This window comes from Oncorhynchus kisutch, linkage group LG22, assembly GCF_002021735.2.
Source record: "Oncorhynchus kisutch isolate 150728-3 linkage group LG22, Okis_V2, whole genome shotgun sequence".
NCBI lineage: Eukaryota > Metazoa > Chordata > Actinopteri > Salmoniformes > Salmonidae > Oncorhynchus > Oncorhynchus kisutch.
The window spans coordinates 1,013,842-1,029,585 of record NC_034195.2 but is presented as its reverse complement, the minus strand read 5'-3'; the positions used below and the strand labels follow the sequence as shown (position 1 = coordinate 1,029,585).

General features: G+C 41.2%; 1 protein-coding gene across 3 annotated transcripts in view; it reads left to right on the top strand.

Moving 5' to 3' along the window:
- Window positions 1-2,932: 2,932 nt before the first annotated feature.
- Window positions 2,933-15,744, top strand: part of LOC109867390 (non-muscle caldesmon) — a 67,784-nt gene continuing 54,972 nt past the window's right edge. For 2 of the 3 annotated variants that reach the window (XM_031801261.1, XM_020456536.2), the window contains exon 1: window positions 2,934-3,265. In XM_031801261.1, the coding sequence (XP_031657121.1) occupies window positions 3,207-3,265 (59 nt within the window). In that variant the 5' untranslated portion in view covers window positions 2,934-3,206. Of the gene's footprint in view, window positions 3,266-15,744 lie in introns of all 3 variants that reach the window. The other variant, XM_031801262.1, reaches the window with a different exon arrangement.

The following is a 15,744-nucleotide window of genomic DNA, read 5'->3' as shown; positions in this document are numbered from 1 at the left end:
AAGTTTATCATTTTAAAAGGCTAATTGATCGTCAGGAAACCCTTTTACAATTATGTCAGCACAGCTGAAAATTGTTGTCCTGATTAAAGAGGCAAGAAAATTGGCCTTCTTTAGACTAGTTGAGTATCTGGAGCATCAGCATTTATGGGTTCGATTACAGTGCACAACTGAGCAAGAGGACAAGTACATTGGAGTGTCTAGTTTGAGAAACAGGTCCTCAACAGGCATCTTCATTAAATAGTACCCGCAAATCACCAGTCTCAACGTCAACAGTGAAGAGGTGACTCTGGGATGCTAATTAGATATCCAATTTTGTTGTTAAAAAAGTGTGAAGAAACTGTGATGAACCAGAAAGAAATGACAGTGTTATAAATGCTTTGTGAAGCCTCAATTGAATATGATTTATAATGCCTTTATTAAGCAGTGCTTATGCCACCCTCTACATAGCATGTATGTCATATTTTATTTTGTGGGTTATGTCACACAGCAATGTCTCTTAAAAGCTCTTGATATACTGTTATAGACGGTTTATGAAGCCTTCATAAGCTGAATGCCATTTAAAGCAGGAACACATTTCAACAACAACAACAAAAACCACTCTGTGTGTATATGGTGAGAACTATACAGGCTGTAACACAACTAAAACCACTCTGTGTGTATATGGTGAGAACTATACAGGCTGTAACACAACTAAAACCACTCTGTGTGTATATGGTGAGAACTTTTTAAATATTTGATCCATTTTGAATACAGGCTGTAACACAACAAAATATGGATTATGTCAACGGGTATGAATACTTTCTGAACAGTGTTTTTTCTGAAGGGTTCCATTTAAAAATAAGGCATAAAGGCCTGTTCCTAGACCAGTTAACCCACTGTTCCTAGACCAGTTAACCCACTGTTCCTAGACCAGTTAACCCACTGTTCCTAGGCCAGTTAACCCACTGTTCCTAGACCAGTTAACCCACTGTTCCTAGACCAGTTAACCCACTGTTCCTAGACCAGTTAACCCACAGTTCCTAGACCAGTTAACCCACAGTTCCTAGACCAGTTAACCCACTGTTCCTAGACCAGTTAACCCACTGTTCCTAGGCCAGTTAACCCACTGTTCCTAGACCAGTTAACCCACTGTTCCTAGGCCAGTTAACCCACTGTTCCTAGGCCATCATTGAAAATAAGAATTTGTTCTTAACTGACTTGCGTAGTTAAATAAAGATAAAATAAAATATTGGATTCACATCAAGCCAAAATCTATATTAAAGAATAGGCCAACATCAAAACAACCTTCATTTAAAGTGCATTTAAAAGTATGATTTGATTCGATTTAATCTCATTCTTTCATTTAGACATTTGGTTGAGGTGGAGACGTGAATCCAACATGTTAATGATTCACTTGAAGATTACATTTGAAATCAACCAACGCTTGAAACCCTAGGCCTTTATGCAATTCAACATATCAATTATTCATTTGTAGACAAACTGGAATTCAAGCCAGACTAAGTCAGTGGCACAAAAGATACATCTCCTTCAAATGTTGATATTTTGTATTTATTAGGGATCCCCCTACTCTTCCCGGGGTCCGAACACACCAGGGCACTTCCATTACACGCAAAACCAAAAAGATTAAACAATATATCATATAACACCGCTACACTACTACATATCCACAACACAAAATGCAAGATCAACAATATTAAAATGTACTTGTGTGTAGAGTTTGGTTGCATTGACAATGACACACAATTCAATATCACTGTTGCTCTACAGTAAACAGTAAATGGTTCTGTACTCCAGCACATTGAAATAATGCAATGATTCGGTGGTAAAAGTGCAGACTGTCAGCTTTAATTTGAGGGTCTTTTAATCAGCTTTAATCATCTTTAGGGTCAGGTTTAATTTCAGGGGTCATCCATATCAGGAGAACCATTTAGAAATTACAGCAGTTTATGTATGTACGCTCTTAGAAAAAAAAGGTTCCAAAATGATTCTTTGGCCCATAGGAGAACCCTTTGTAACAGTAGTTATTCAACCTTTGAATGAGAAACACAACCATGGCCACATTTTGAGGATATTGTAACTATATGTAATCATAGAACGTGTGCATTTTAACATGCAAAGGCCGGTAAATCTGTGGAGGTCTTCACATTGCTATAGTAATCTGGAACAGCCTTGATCACTTGCACTATTTACTTTTAATGTCATCTCAACTGCAATCCAGGTCATTTGGTTGTGCTATTAGATGAAGCACATTGATAATACATATATCTGACATTGTATTCCCATTTGAAATCTGTTGTGCTTTTAGATGGCTGAAAGCATAGTGATAAAACATTGGGAATTCCACAAACTTCTGGCTGTCTTTCTGAATGTGTGCATAAAGGATGAAATCCCATTGATCAACGTCTCAACCAAATATTACCCAAATTTCCACATTGAAATGACATGGTGCGCCCAGTAGGCCTTCTCCAAATTCCACATGACTTATATATACGTATATTTGTCATGTGATGAACACAATGTGTTCAATAACAGTGTTTTTACTACTTTATGATTGGCAAATAAAACCTACTCTATATTGCTATTGATTATTAGTCATTCCAGGACCATTAAGTTGTTTGTTTGTGTCCAAACAGTTATATCTTTATTGTTTTTCTTAATCTGATCTAATCTGAGTGAAACTTGAGATCTGGGGAGTGCATAGGCTGGGCAACAGACAGAGAGACGGGGGGAGTTAGGGGTCTGGATTAGAGAAGTCTGGGTTATCGTTTTACACCTCCCCCGGGGAAAGCCACATGACCCTGCAGAAGGGAGGTAAAAAGATGTTGGGCCACGTTCTGAGCACTCAATGAGAACCACATGTGGGAAAGAGGGAGAGGAGGAGGAGGGGAGGTGGGCAGTGACTAAAGCCTGTCTCTGTGAGAGGAAAGAGAGTGCTGCTCTGAACGCTCCTCACATTTTCAGCAGGCTGCGCAGGGGACAGGATCTAAGAGAACAGGAATTCCTGTGTGTGTGTTTCTGTGTCTGTGTGTGTGTGTCCGAGAGTGAATGAGTGGAAAAGGAGTACATAAATCTGTCTTATAGAAACATCCATGCTGGCCATTGGACTCAGGACTGGAAGATACAGAGAGGTTATTCTGAGGAAGAAGAGGAGCTACACTGTCACATATTTTATCTGATTAAAAGGGGAAGAAGAGGAGAAAGGAGACATGTCACGTGCAATCCCGAGAAGAAACTCCAGCAAGCAAGGTTTGCAGAACCTCTTGAAGTGAGTAAAAATATGAATACAGTTTTTGGAGTACAAATAGATTGAATAGAGAAAGAGAGTATGCTGTTTATCTGAAGGGAAGAGCTAGAGAAAATGATAAAGAAAAGGTATGCTAGACTCTCGTAAATTGAGTCATAGTGCTATATTATTTTACAGGCAGCATGCTAGAGTAAATTGAGTTGTAGCTCCAGCCCCTTTCTCAAGCTCTTTGTCTTGTGGACACAAGGCAGCAATCAGGTTAATCGTTACTGTGACTGAGGCACAGGTACTGTGTGGCCTAAACAGCACACAACTCAAACACACGAAGCAGCTGGAAAATTCAAGACAAAATGCTGTATACTAATCTAGGAATGGTCTTCAATTACAGCTGAGTTGGTGTTCTATGTATGGACGTGAGTCAGAACCTGTCCTCATTTAACTCAGAACAGCCTTTCTTCGCTGAGGAAAACTGCTGCATTAATTTGTCTAAAATCCATATTTCACAAAATAAATACACTGAACTGTTTGATATACTGCATAATATCATCCATATGTTAACCATGTGTCCATATATCCCCAGTTCTGGCTAGCCTCTCCTTAGTAAACATGTTTGTCTGATTGGGCACCAGAGGGAAGGATCAGTGTACTGTACTGTAGATGTGGGTCAGAGATCAGAGATCAGACCACACAGCAGCATACACAAAGCGTCTCCGAATAGGAGTGCTGATCAAGGATCAGTTTTGCCTTTTAAATCACGTGTCTTTTAAATCATAATGATTAAGAGGGGGGACCTGATCCTAAATCAGCACTCTTATTCTAAGACGCTTTATAAATACAGGCCCTGGGCTTTCTCCTGCTGCTCTGATTACAGGAAGGGTTATTCAATGACCATTGCCCTGGGTCTTATCACCGTTGACACAACCTGGACAGGCACTGAAGCAGAGCGCCACTCTGTCACCAGAGACAGACCTTTTCATCAGCCCTCCTGACTGGGTTGTTTGTTGTTCCTTCAGGAGGCTTGGAGGGTGGTGGAAGAGAGAGGGAGAGATAAGTAGAGAGAGAGAGAGAGGGGTGTGGAGAGAGGGAAGAAAAGAGAGATAAAGAGAAAGATTATGAGAGAGGTGCCCAAAGGCTTTCTCTTCTGACTATAGCTGAGGGAAATTCAGTCAGTGACCTGTGTCAGAAGTGACGGGTGACATGGGCAGCGCGATTGTGAAAGAGGCTGCTTATGGGTGGTGGCATGTTAGGTCTTTTTCCTTCTTTTTTTCATTCCTCCAGCGTTGCTCTATGGGAGAAAGCAGGTAGTGAAAGAACAGTGTAGGTGCTCTGTAAACTCTCGAAATGAAGAGGGGTAGAGCATGGCACTTGCAATGCTAGGGTTGTAGTTTGATTCCCAAGGGGGACCAGTACGAAACAAGTCTGCATAAGAGCATCTGCTAAATGACTGTAAATGGACATAACATGAGACATGAAAATAACATTGATTCCATCTAAAGAGAACCAATACAGTCCCATTAACGAACAGTCTTATTTACGTCTTCAATGAAAATACAATCCTTTTGTTTTGATTGTGTAATCAGAGTTTTCCAGTTTTGTCAATGGGAGAGGAGAGGCAGGCTTGAGGATTTCAGGTGGAGCAGAGCAGGTGTGGTTTGTCAAACAGCTGAGAGTTGAGGCTTAGGCTGCTCCGAGGGTGTGGAATACAAGATACATTTTTGTGGGTATTTTTTCAGGGCTGCCAAAAACTCTCTTTTCTCGCACACTTGTCTCTCACACACTTGTCCCTTTGAAATGCTCTGCCAGTTGCTTTGACATGCCAATGAGAAGGCTGTTTATCTTTAGGCACGGTGTTAAAGATGTGATTAACATCCAATGATAACATGTTTCAAACTGGTGTCGTCCCTTTTTAATGAACCTGATTATGGCTGTGTGTGTGTGTGTGTGTGTGTGTGTGTGTGTGTGTGTGTGTGTGTGTGTGTGTGTGTGTGTGTGTGTGTGTGTGTGTGTGTGTGTGTGTGTGTGTGTGTGTGTGTGTGTGTGTGTGTGTGTGTGTGTGAGTGTGTGTGAGTGTGTGTGTGTGTGTGTTTGTGTGAGTGTGTGTGTGTGTGTGTGTGTGTGTGTGTGTGTGTGTGTGTGTGTGTGTGTGTGTGTGTGTGTGTGTGTGTGTGTGTGTGTGTGTGTGTGTGTGTGTGTGTGTGATACCTTTTCCTAGCCTTCTTGTTTACTCTGATGTTACCATTTCTGAGTTAGGATGTTTTTACACATATCATACTGTAGACATAATTCTACAAAATGTATGAGGTGAGGTGCCACTGGGCACAGATGTCAGTTCAAGTTTTAATTTACATTTGAGTTGTCAACTAATGTGAATTCAACATGAAATCAAACATTTGAAACATGTCATTGTATTTAGGTTTAAAGTTCCCAAAATGCCTTTACATTGATGACATTCTGCAAATCCATTCAATTGATTCAATGTCATAAAATGTTCGTTTTTGTTGAAATCATATGGAAACAACGTTGGTTCAGCTAGTTTGTGTCCAGTGGGATATCGCTTAAATTAACTGTCCAGTGTTCCCAGATTACTATGAAATATGACCTATAATTACATGCAATATGAGTGAAATGGTTCTCCTTCCAAAAAGTGTTAATTATGTTAAAAATAAGATTTTCCAAGTTGTAATGGTGTGGGCGTAACCCAACAACAGAATAGTGTGGGCGTATACCGTTCAGTAGACCCGCTGATTGGCCAGCTCATCCTCTTCAGATGTATGACATCATATTCTATGAGTGAATAGCAAGCATTTTCTAAATGGTCTGTTTGAGAAAAGTTTGAGGTGGGGTTTTTTGAAGTGTTTTTTTCTCCAATTTATGCTTTGACCACAAATGTGAGTATAAGATGAGTCAGCAACATTATTTGGGTATGAGTTAACAGAACATTAACTTTTAAAAGTGAGGGCAGTGGTGGAAAAAGTACACAATTGTCATACTTGAGTAAAAGTACAAAGTAAAAGTAAATGCTATACATCAAATTCCATATTTTAAGCAAACCAGATGCCAGACAGAGACACATTCCCATACTCAGAGGCAGTAGGGATGACAATGCATTATATTGATAGGAACATATTGCTGTCCTGCCTGAGCATTTGAAATGTAGTACTTTCGGGTGTAGGGGACAATTTCTGGGAGTAAAAAGTACATATTTTCTTTAGGAATGTAGTGGAGAAAAAAGTAAAAGTATAAATAATAAAGTAAAATAGATATACTCTCCCCAAAAAATGACTTAAGTAGTACTTTAAGTATTTTACTTGTGTACATTACACCACTGAGTGAGGGAACCGTTAGGAGGGGAGTAGAATGCTCTTCAACCAATGTGTTTAGGGAACAGTCATAAACACTACAGTCAGGCCAGGGAGTGCATCAGAGCTGTGTCCCAAGAAACAGTTGGGCTAATCCTCAGTGCAGATGGTGCCACTCTGGGACAGTGGAGAGAGATGGATGACATCAGCTTCAGACAGACACTCCTCCATCCCATCCCTTCCTTAGAAAGTGTCTGATTATGCCAAACCTCTCATCCGCTTGTCTAAAGGCTCTGTTGCCTCAGATATACTATCAAGTGAGTCCCATCCCATCATTAGAAGGTGTCTGACAAACCCTTGTAGTCTTTTGGAAGTGTTTTTGTATTTATTATTTTTTTTACAGATTTTCACCCCCACAATGAAAGTATGGTTTTCAGTTTGTTCATGAACCCTCATCATCTTGTCTAAATGTTATGTTGTCTCAGATTTACTATCAAGTGAGAAAGAGATATTGATGTTAGAAGCCAAACAAACTCAAAGTTTAGTCTTATTATTGGTTTTAAAAAAAGCACTTACACTAAGCAATGAAACAATCTCAGAAAAATCACTTGACATAAGTGTAGCTTGGCTTGTGTCATAGAGATTTTTCTGAGATTGTTTCCATTTTGTTCTGTTTGTTTTTGTCGGTATTGCCGCTCTTTGAGGTACCAGATGAGGTGATTGTTTCCATTTTGTTCTGTTTGTTTTTGTCGGTATTGACATGCCGCTCTTTGAGGTACCAGATGAGGCCTCTAAACACGTTTTATCTCATGTTGTAACATTTGAATGGGTCAAGAAAGGCATGTCTGTTTTGAATGAAGTCAGAGAGAGACAGAGAGAGTGAGGGCGCCTCCTCTGATAGATACATAAACTATCTAATCCCACACGGTGAGATAAGATGATATGCAAATAGTTTCACCAGAGCTGCTCATTGGACAGCTTTATCGTGGTATTCCATGCAGTTGAGAAATTACGTTCAGGAGGTTTTTCTTTATTTTTACAATTTTCCACATTGTAGAATAATAGTGAAGACATCAAGACTTTGAAATAGCACATATGGAATCATATAGTAACCAAAAAAGTGTTAAACAAATCAAAATATATTTTAGATTCTTCAAAGTAACCACCCTTTGCCTTGATGACAGCTTTGCATTCTCTCAACCACTTTATAAAAACATATATATTTCACCTTTATTTAACCAGGTTCTCATTTACAACTGCCACCTGGCCATGATAAAACAAAGCAGTGCGACAAAAACAACAGCAGAGTTACACATAAAAAAAACTAAGGTAGGTAGGCAATAAATAGGCCATAGAGGCAAAATAATTACAATTTAGCATTGACACTGGAGTGAGACGTGCAGAGGATGATGTTCAAGTAGAGATACTGGGGTGCAAAAGAGCAAGAGGGTAAGTAATAATATGGGATGAGGTAGTTGGGTGGGCTATTTAAAGATTGGCTGTGTACAGGTACAGTGATCGGTAAGCTGCTCTGACAGCTGATGCTTAAAGTTAGAGAGGGATATATAAAGGCCCCAGCTTCAGAGGTTTTTGCAATTCGTTGACCAGTGCAATATACCTGCTGGAGCGCATGCTGCAAGTGGGTGTTACTATGGTGACCAGTGAGCTGAGATAAGGCGGGGCTTTACCTCGCAAAGATTGTAGATGACATTATAGACGACCTGTATATATATGACTACATCCAGTAGTCTATCACAGTAGTCACCTGGAATGAGGTAGTCACCTGGAATGAGGTAGTCACCTGGAATGTTTTTCCAACAGTCTTGAAGGAGTTCCCACATATGCTGCTGCGCACTTGTTAGCTGTTTTTCCTTCACTCTGCAGTCCAACTCATCCCAAACCATCTTAATTGTGTTGAGGTCTGGTAATTGTAGAGCATCTGTAGGTCATCTGATGCAGCACTCCATCACTCCCCTTCTTGGTAAAATAGCCCTTACAGAGCCTGTAGGTGTGTTTGTTCATTGTCCTGCTGAAAACAAATGATAGTCCCACTAAGTGCAAACCAAATGGGATGGCCTATCGCTGCAGAATTCTGTGGTAGCCATGCTGGTTGTGTGCCTTGAATTGTAAATATTCACAAAAAGTGTCACCAGCAAAGCACTCCCACACCATCACACCTCCGCCTCCAGGCTTCATGGTGGGAACCACACATGCGAAGATCATCCTTTCACCTACTCTGCATCTCTCACAAAGACACGGCAGTTGGAACCAAAAATCTCACATTTTGGACTCATCAGGCCAAAGGACAGATTTCCGCCAGTCAAATATCCATTGCTTGTGTTTCTTGGCCCAAGCAAGTCTCTTCTTCTTATTGGTGTCCTGTAGTAGTGGTTTCTTTGCCGCAATTCAACCATGAAGGCCTGATTCACACAGTCTCTGAACAGTTGATGTTGAGATGTGTCTTTTACTTGAACTCTGTAAAGCATATATTTGGACTGTAATTTCTGAGGCTGGTAACTCTAATGAACGTATCCTCTGCAGCAGAGGTAACTCTTGGTCTTCCTTTCCTGTGGCGGTCCTCATGAGAATCAGTTTCATCACAGCGCTTGGTGGCTTTTGTGACTGCACTTGAAGAAACTTTCAAAGTTCTTGAATTGTTCCCTGATTGACTGACCTTCATGTCTTAAAGTAATGATGTTGTTTCTCTTTTCTTATTTGAGCTGTTCTTGCCATCATATGGACTTGGTCTTTTACCAAATAGAGCTATCTTCTGTACACCACCCCTAACTTGTCACAGCACAACTTAATGTCTCAAATTCATTAACACTTTTTTTTGGTTATTACATGATTCCATATGTGTTATTGTTTTGATGTTGATACAATGTAGAAAATAGTCAAAAAGAAAAAACCATTGAATGAGTAGGTGTTCTAAAACCATTGAATGAGTAGGTGTTCTAAAACCATTGAATGAGTAGGTGTTCTAAAACCATTGAATGAGTAGGGGTTCTAAAACCATTGAATGAGTAGGTGTTCTAAAACCATTGAATGAGTAGGTGTTCTAAAACCATTGAATGAGTAGGTGTTCTAAAACCATTGAATGAGTAGGTGTTCTAAAACCATTGAATGAGTAGGTGTTCTAAAACCATTGAATGAGTAGGGGTTCTAAAACCATTGAATGAGTAGGTGTTCTAAAACCATTGAATGAGTAGGGGTTCTAAAACCATTGAATGAGTAGGTGTTCTAAAACCTTTGAATGAGTAGGTGTTCTAAAACCATTGAATGAGTAGGTGTTCTAAAACCATTGAATGAGTAGGGGTTCTAAAACCATTGAATGAGTAGGTGTTCTAAAACCATTGAATGAGTAGGTGTTCTAAAACCATTGAATGAGTAGGTGTTCTAAAACCTTTGAATGTGTTGTGCACTTGAGTGAGGACCCAAAAGCGATTTAACAAAAACAGAGTCCTTTAATGTAGAAAATGGCAAAATAGACAACCCTCAGAGAGGGCGACAAATGAAACAGAAAGTCCTTCTGATATTTACTAAAGAGTCCCCTTCTTAGCAGCAGAGGAGAATAGCTGGGTTGCGGCGACAGACTGCTGGTCTCTCTGGGTAGGCGCGGGTCGTAGCGGACAGAGGTACCTGATCACACGTAGCATCAGAAGAACAGGCAGATTCCAACAGGATGGGACAAGGGTGAAGCAAACAAGACGATAGTTTGGTTCTGGCATGAGAAACTCAAACGAGAATCTGACAAGGAAAGAAGCAGGAACAGAGAGAGAAATAGAGACCTAATCAGAGGGAAAAAGGGAACAGGTGGGAAAAGGGTGAACGAGGTAGTTAGAGGAGATGAGGAACAGCTGGAGGAGGAGAGAAAGAGAAGGTAGCCTAATACGACCAGCAGAGGGAGACAGAGTGAAGAGAAAGAACAGGAACAAGACATAATATGACATGACATGACAGAATGAGTAGGTGTTCTAAAACCATTGAATGAGTAGGTGTTCTAAAACCATTGAATGAGTAGGTGTTCTAACTAAAACCATTGAATGAGTAGGTGTTCTAAAACCATTGAATGAGTAGGTGTTCTAAAACCATTGAATGAGTAGGTCCGTCCAAACTTTTGACCAAATAAGAATACGAACAAAGTAAATGACATTATAATAGAATAAACATTTGAGCATAAGTATTATACAGGAACACACCATTTAAAATACAATATTTACACGAATATTGGGGAAGGGGGGATGGGGGCAAATGTATCAATTGAGCAGTATAAGAAGAGTCTGGTAGCAACAGTTGTGATGTCTGCTAAGGTGAGGAGTATCAGAGCAGGTGGTCAGTCCAGTTCAAGTGTTCAGTAGTCTTATGGCTTGTAGATAGGAACTGTCTCTGAGCATCTTGGTATGAGACCTCATGCTCCGTCACCGTTTGTCCGACGATAAGGGAGAGAACAGCTTGTGGCTGGGGTGTGTGGGGTCCTTGTTTATGCTGCCCCGGGGTGGCATGCCGAATTTCTTCAGCCGCCTTAGAAAGTAGAGACACTGTTGCACCCTCTTGACAAGAGTGGTGGTGTTGTTGGCTCATGACAAGTCCTTGGTGATGTGGATGCCAAGGAACTTGAAACTTGTGACTCTCTCTACTACAGTCCCATTGATATGGATTGGGGCATGTTCCCTCCTCTGCTTCCTGAAGTCAACAATCAACTGCTTTGTTTTGATGACGTTGAAGAAGAGTTTGTTGTCCTGACACCACAATGCCAGTAAACTTACCTCCTCCCTGTAGGCTGACTCGTCGTTTGGTTATCATGCCTACAACCGTGGTGTCATCAGAAAACTTGATGATGGAGTTGTGGTCATGCAAAGGCACGCAGACATGGGTGAACAGGGAGTACAGCAGAGGACTGAGGACATACCCCTGGGGGGCTCTGATGTTAGTCGTCAGTGTGGAGGAGGTGTTGTTGCCATTTCTCAAGGCCTATGGTCTGCCCGTCAGGGAGTCTAGGGTCCAATTGCAGAGGGTGGTGTCCAGACCCAGGGCTCTGAGCTTGGTGTCAAGCTTGGAGGGAACAAAAGTGTTGAATGCTGAACAGCAGTCAATGAACAGCATTCTCACATAGGTTTTCCTCTTGTCCAGATGTGTTAAAAGCCGTGTGAATAGCGATGGAAATGGCATATTCCGTGTATTTACTGGAGAGGTAGGATTGGAGTGGGTCTAGTGTGGCTGGCATCCTGGCATCAATGTGGGCCATGACCAGCCTCTCAAAGCACTTCATGATGAATGAGGTGAGCGCGACGGGGCTCTAGTCATTTGGGCATGTAACCTTGTTTTTCTTAGACACCGGGATTATGGCGGTCTCCTTAAAGCAGGTGGGGACTACAGCCTGGGACAGGGACAGGTTGAATATGTTCAAGAAGATGACTGCAAAGAAGACGCCCGCCAGCTAGTCAGCACACACTCTGAGGACACAACCAGGGATGCCAACTGGGCCAGCGGCTTTTGAGAGTTTTCCTCACATCAGCCTTGGAGAGTGAAAGCAGCTGGTTGTCCAGTGCAGCGAGAGTCTCCCTGGATGGATTGGTATTTTCTGCCTCGAAGCTAGCGTAGAATGTGTTAAGCTCGTCTGGGAAGGAGGCTTCGGTGGGCACCTCACAGCTGGATTTTCCTTTGTAGTCTATGATAGTCTGTTGACCTTGCCACATGTAACGTGAGTCTGAGTTGTCGAACATCAATTCAAGTTTGAGTCTGTATTGTCTTTTTGCACCCCTAATGGATTTGCGGTGCTCGGACCTGCTTGCCTATTTTGCGTTGCGCACCACCGAGTCATCTGGGTTCCCAGATGTAGTAAATTAGCTGAGCTCCTCTCATTTCGTAACTTGCTCAACCACTTCTTGGAAAATGAATCTCTTCAGTATCGTCAACAACATGGTATTGTGACTAGCTGATGTAATGTCCTCCACAAAGTAACTGATCTAACTTGTTTCATGACAACCATGAGATCATCATGGAAAGGTTTCCCAGCACCCCCCCCCCCCCCCCCCTCAGTGTCTGTCTGTCTTTTATCAGGGGATGTATAATAATGTAATAATGTAATAATACAGCAAGTAAACAACATAACTTATTTCGTTAAACATGTGCTATTAACCTTTCTAATTTACGCTAATAACGACTTTGTTTGTGAAATGCTTACTTTGTTACCTACTTTGCATCTGTAGTCAAGTATTACTTTACTACTTACAATGGTCAAGCAAGCGGTGTGTTTATGTACAAATTCTACACAACAGCAGGAATATATGTTCCTGTCCTCTTCTGATCTCTGTGGTATCTGGGTGGCCAGTCTGGTTCTTTAACAGCCAGGTGTCAAACCTAACATGGGAGTCAGAAATTAGGGAATGAATTACCAGAGGGGTTCACATTTTTTGCCACATCATCATTCCAACACCCTCAGTGCACCTGAAAGCTTTATTGTTGGGGTAGATCATGTCCTTAACTTCCAGAGGGAAAAAGACTCAGGCTGCCAATGTTTCGGCCTGTACTTTGCCAACCAAATACATTATCATGAAACATTGTAATTGCTTGTGATCCCCTGGCTGCTGTTAGGTTAGTTTTAGATTGCCAAACTTACCCATCTCTGAACCTCCAGTCTGAAACCCAGGAGTGGCCTTCATCTCTGTGGATTAAGGTTGTTGGTGGCCTATGCTCCAGGAGGAGTTAAAGCTCTCTGGCAGTTCCGGTTACGGGGTCTAGTTAATAGGTAATCAACTAGCTGCTCTGTTATCCAGACCCCGCATGTAGGGACTTGTACAATACTTGAACATGACTATTGAACTTGACATTCATGCCGTTTTAATGAATTCTTCTAACATATCATACTAAAACACGGGATCAGAAGTGGCTCGAAAGCCATGCACTTGTTATTTTTGTAGCTAAGTACAGTATAGGCTTAGTTACATTCCATAGTCAAAGAAACACTGTTGTCTAATGCTAAATACACTACAGCATAGTGATCACCTTGTTGTTAGCCGGCTAGCTAGCATCACCACTTACCTCGTTGACTGAAGGCAAAGAGATCTCCTATTCCATCGCCGTGGCAGTAAACAATCAATCTCCAAAACCTAAAAAACAAATGTTTTACCTTTATTTTCCAAGGTTAGTCTCATTGAGATTAACAATCTATTTTACAAGAGAGACCTGACCACAAATGTTGCATACACATTTACAACATAAAAAACATAGCAATACAGTTTATAAAACATCAATTTACTGAACAGCAAGATGGTTTGGGAAAGTGTGGCGCAACTAGGGGTCCAAACATTCACAGGCCACCACTTAATTTTCCACCATAGTGTTTAACCTAGCTTCAAACTAATTTAAAGCATTTTCATCTGACAGAGTTGAGTCTGGACAATACCAAAGGCAGACTGCAGTTCTTCAAAGGCCTCATTCAGTAATGAAGCACAACAACTGTGTCATTAGCTTAAAATTAGCATTTGACACAATTCTATCAACAATATTAATATAGATATAGGGGTGGCAGGTAGCCTAGTGGTTAGAGTGTTGAGCCAGTAAGCAAAAGTTTCCTGGATCAAATTCCTGAGCTGACAAGATAAAAATGTGTTGTTCTACATCTAACAAGGCAGTTAACCCACTGTTCCCTGGCAGGCCGTCATTGTAAATAAGAATTTGTTCTTAACTGACTTGCCTAGTTAAAAACGATTTAAAAAATAAATAATTAACAACATTCGTCCAAGAACAGAGCCCTATTGCACTCCTTTCTGGATAGTTAACATAACAGATGACTTGACATCAAACTGGACACACCGAAATGCATTCCTGCAATGCAAGTTGGATGAATACCTTCTCGACCCCTTGGAGTCGGAAACGCTGACTCAAGCTCCTGTTTGTTGTCTCCGTGGTGCCTGAGGTATAGCAACGCAAGCAGCACAAGTTACTGGCTCAAAGCCATTTTACCAGTTGCTGATGATATCCTGATTGTAGGCTACAGTGGCACAACGAACAAGCAGAATGCAACGAAGTTGTGAAGCTTCTAGCACTGATGGAGCACTGCCGACTGTCACGCTGGTGTAAAGGATTTGGAGACAGGCGCAGGAATACACAATAGAAGTTTTTAATATACCCAACACAAACACGTATACAAAACACTGGGCTGTACCCAAACAAAAGAGCGAGGGTAAACCTTGTTGAACGATACGGGACGATAACCGTACTACAAAATATATAAAGCATGCAGCATAACAGCTTCACCAACTCATAGGTACTCACACCAACAATGGACATGGGAACAATAACCGACAAAGACAGAGGGAAGAGAGGGAACATATACAGTGCCTTGCGAAAGTATTCGTCCCCCTTGAACTTTGCGACCTTTTGCCACATTTCAGGCTTCAAACATAAAGATATAAAACTGTATTTTTTTGTGAAGAATCAACAACAAGTGGGACACAATCATGAAGTGGAACGACATTTATTGGATATTTAAAACTTTTTTAACAAATCAAAAATGTGTCTTTCAGTGCAGCAAACTCTCTCCAGAAGTTCAGTGAGGATCTCTGAATTATCCAATGTTGACCTAAATGACTAATGATGATAAATACAATCCACCTGTGTGTAATCAAGTCTCCGTATAAATGTACCTGCACTGTGATAGTCTCAGAGGTCCGTTAAAAGCGCAGAGAGCATTATGAAGAACAAGGAACACACCAGGCAGGTCTGAGATACTGTTGTGAAGAAGTTTAATGCCGGATTTGGATACAAAAAGATTTCCCAAGCTTTAAACATCCCAAGGAGCACTGTGCAAGCGATAATGTTGAAATGGAAGGAGTATCAGAACACTGCAAATCTACCAAGACCTGGCCGTCCCTCTAAACTTTCAGCTCATACAAGGAGAAGACTGATCAGAGATGCAGCCAAGAGGCCCATGATCACTCTGGATTAACTGCAGAGATCTACAGCTGAGGTGGGAGACTCTGTCCATAGGACAACAATCAGTCTATATTGCACAAATCTGGCCTTTATGGAAGAGTGGCAAGAAGAAAGCCATTTCTTAAAGATATCCATAAAAAGTGTCGTTTAAAGTTTGCCACAAGCCACCTGGGAGACACACCAAACATGTGGAAGAAGGTGCTATGGTCAGATGAAACCAAAATTGAACTTTTTGGCCACAATGCAAAACGTTATGTTTGGCGT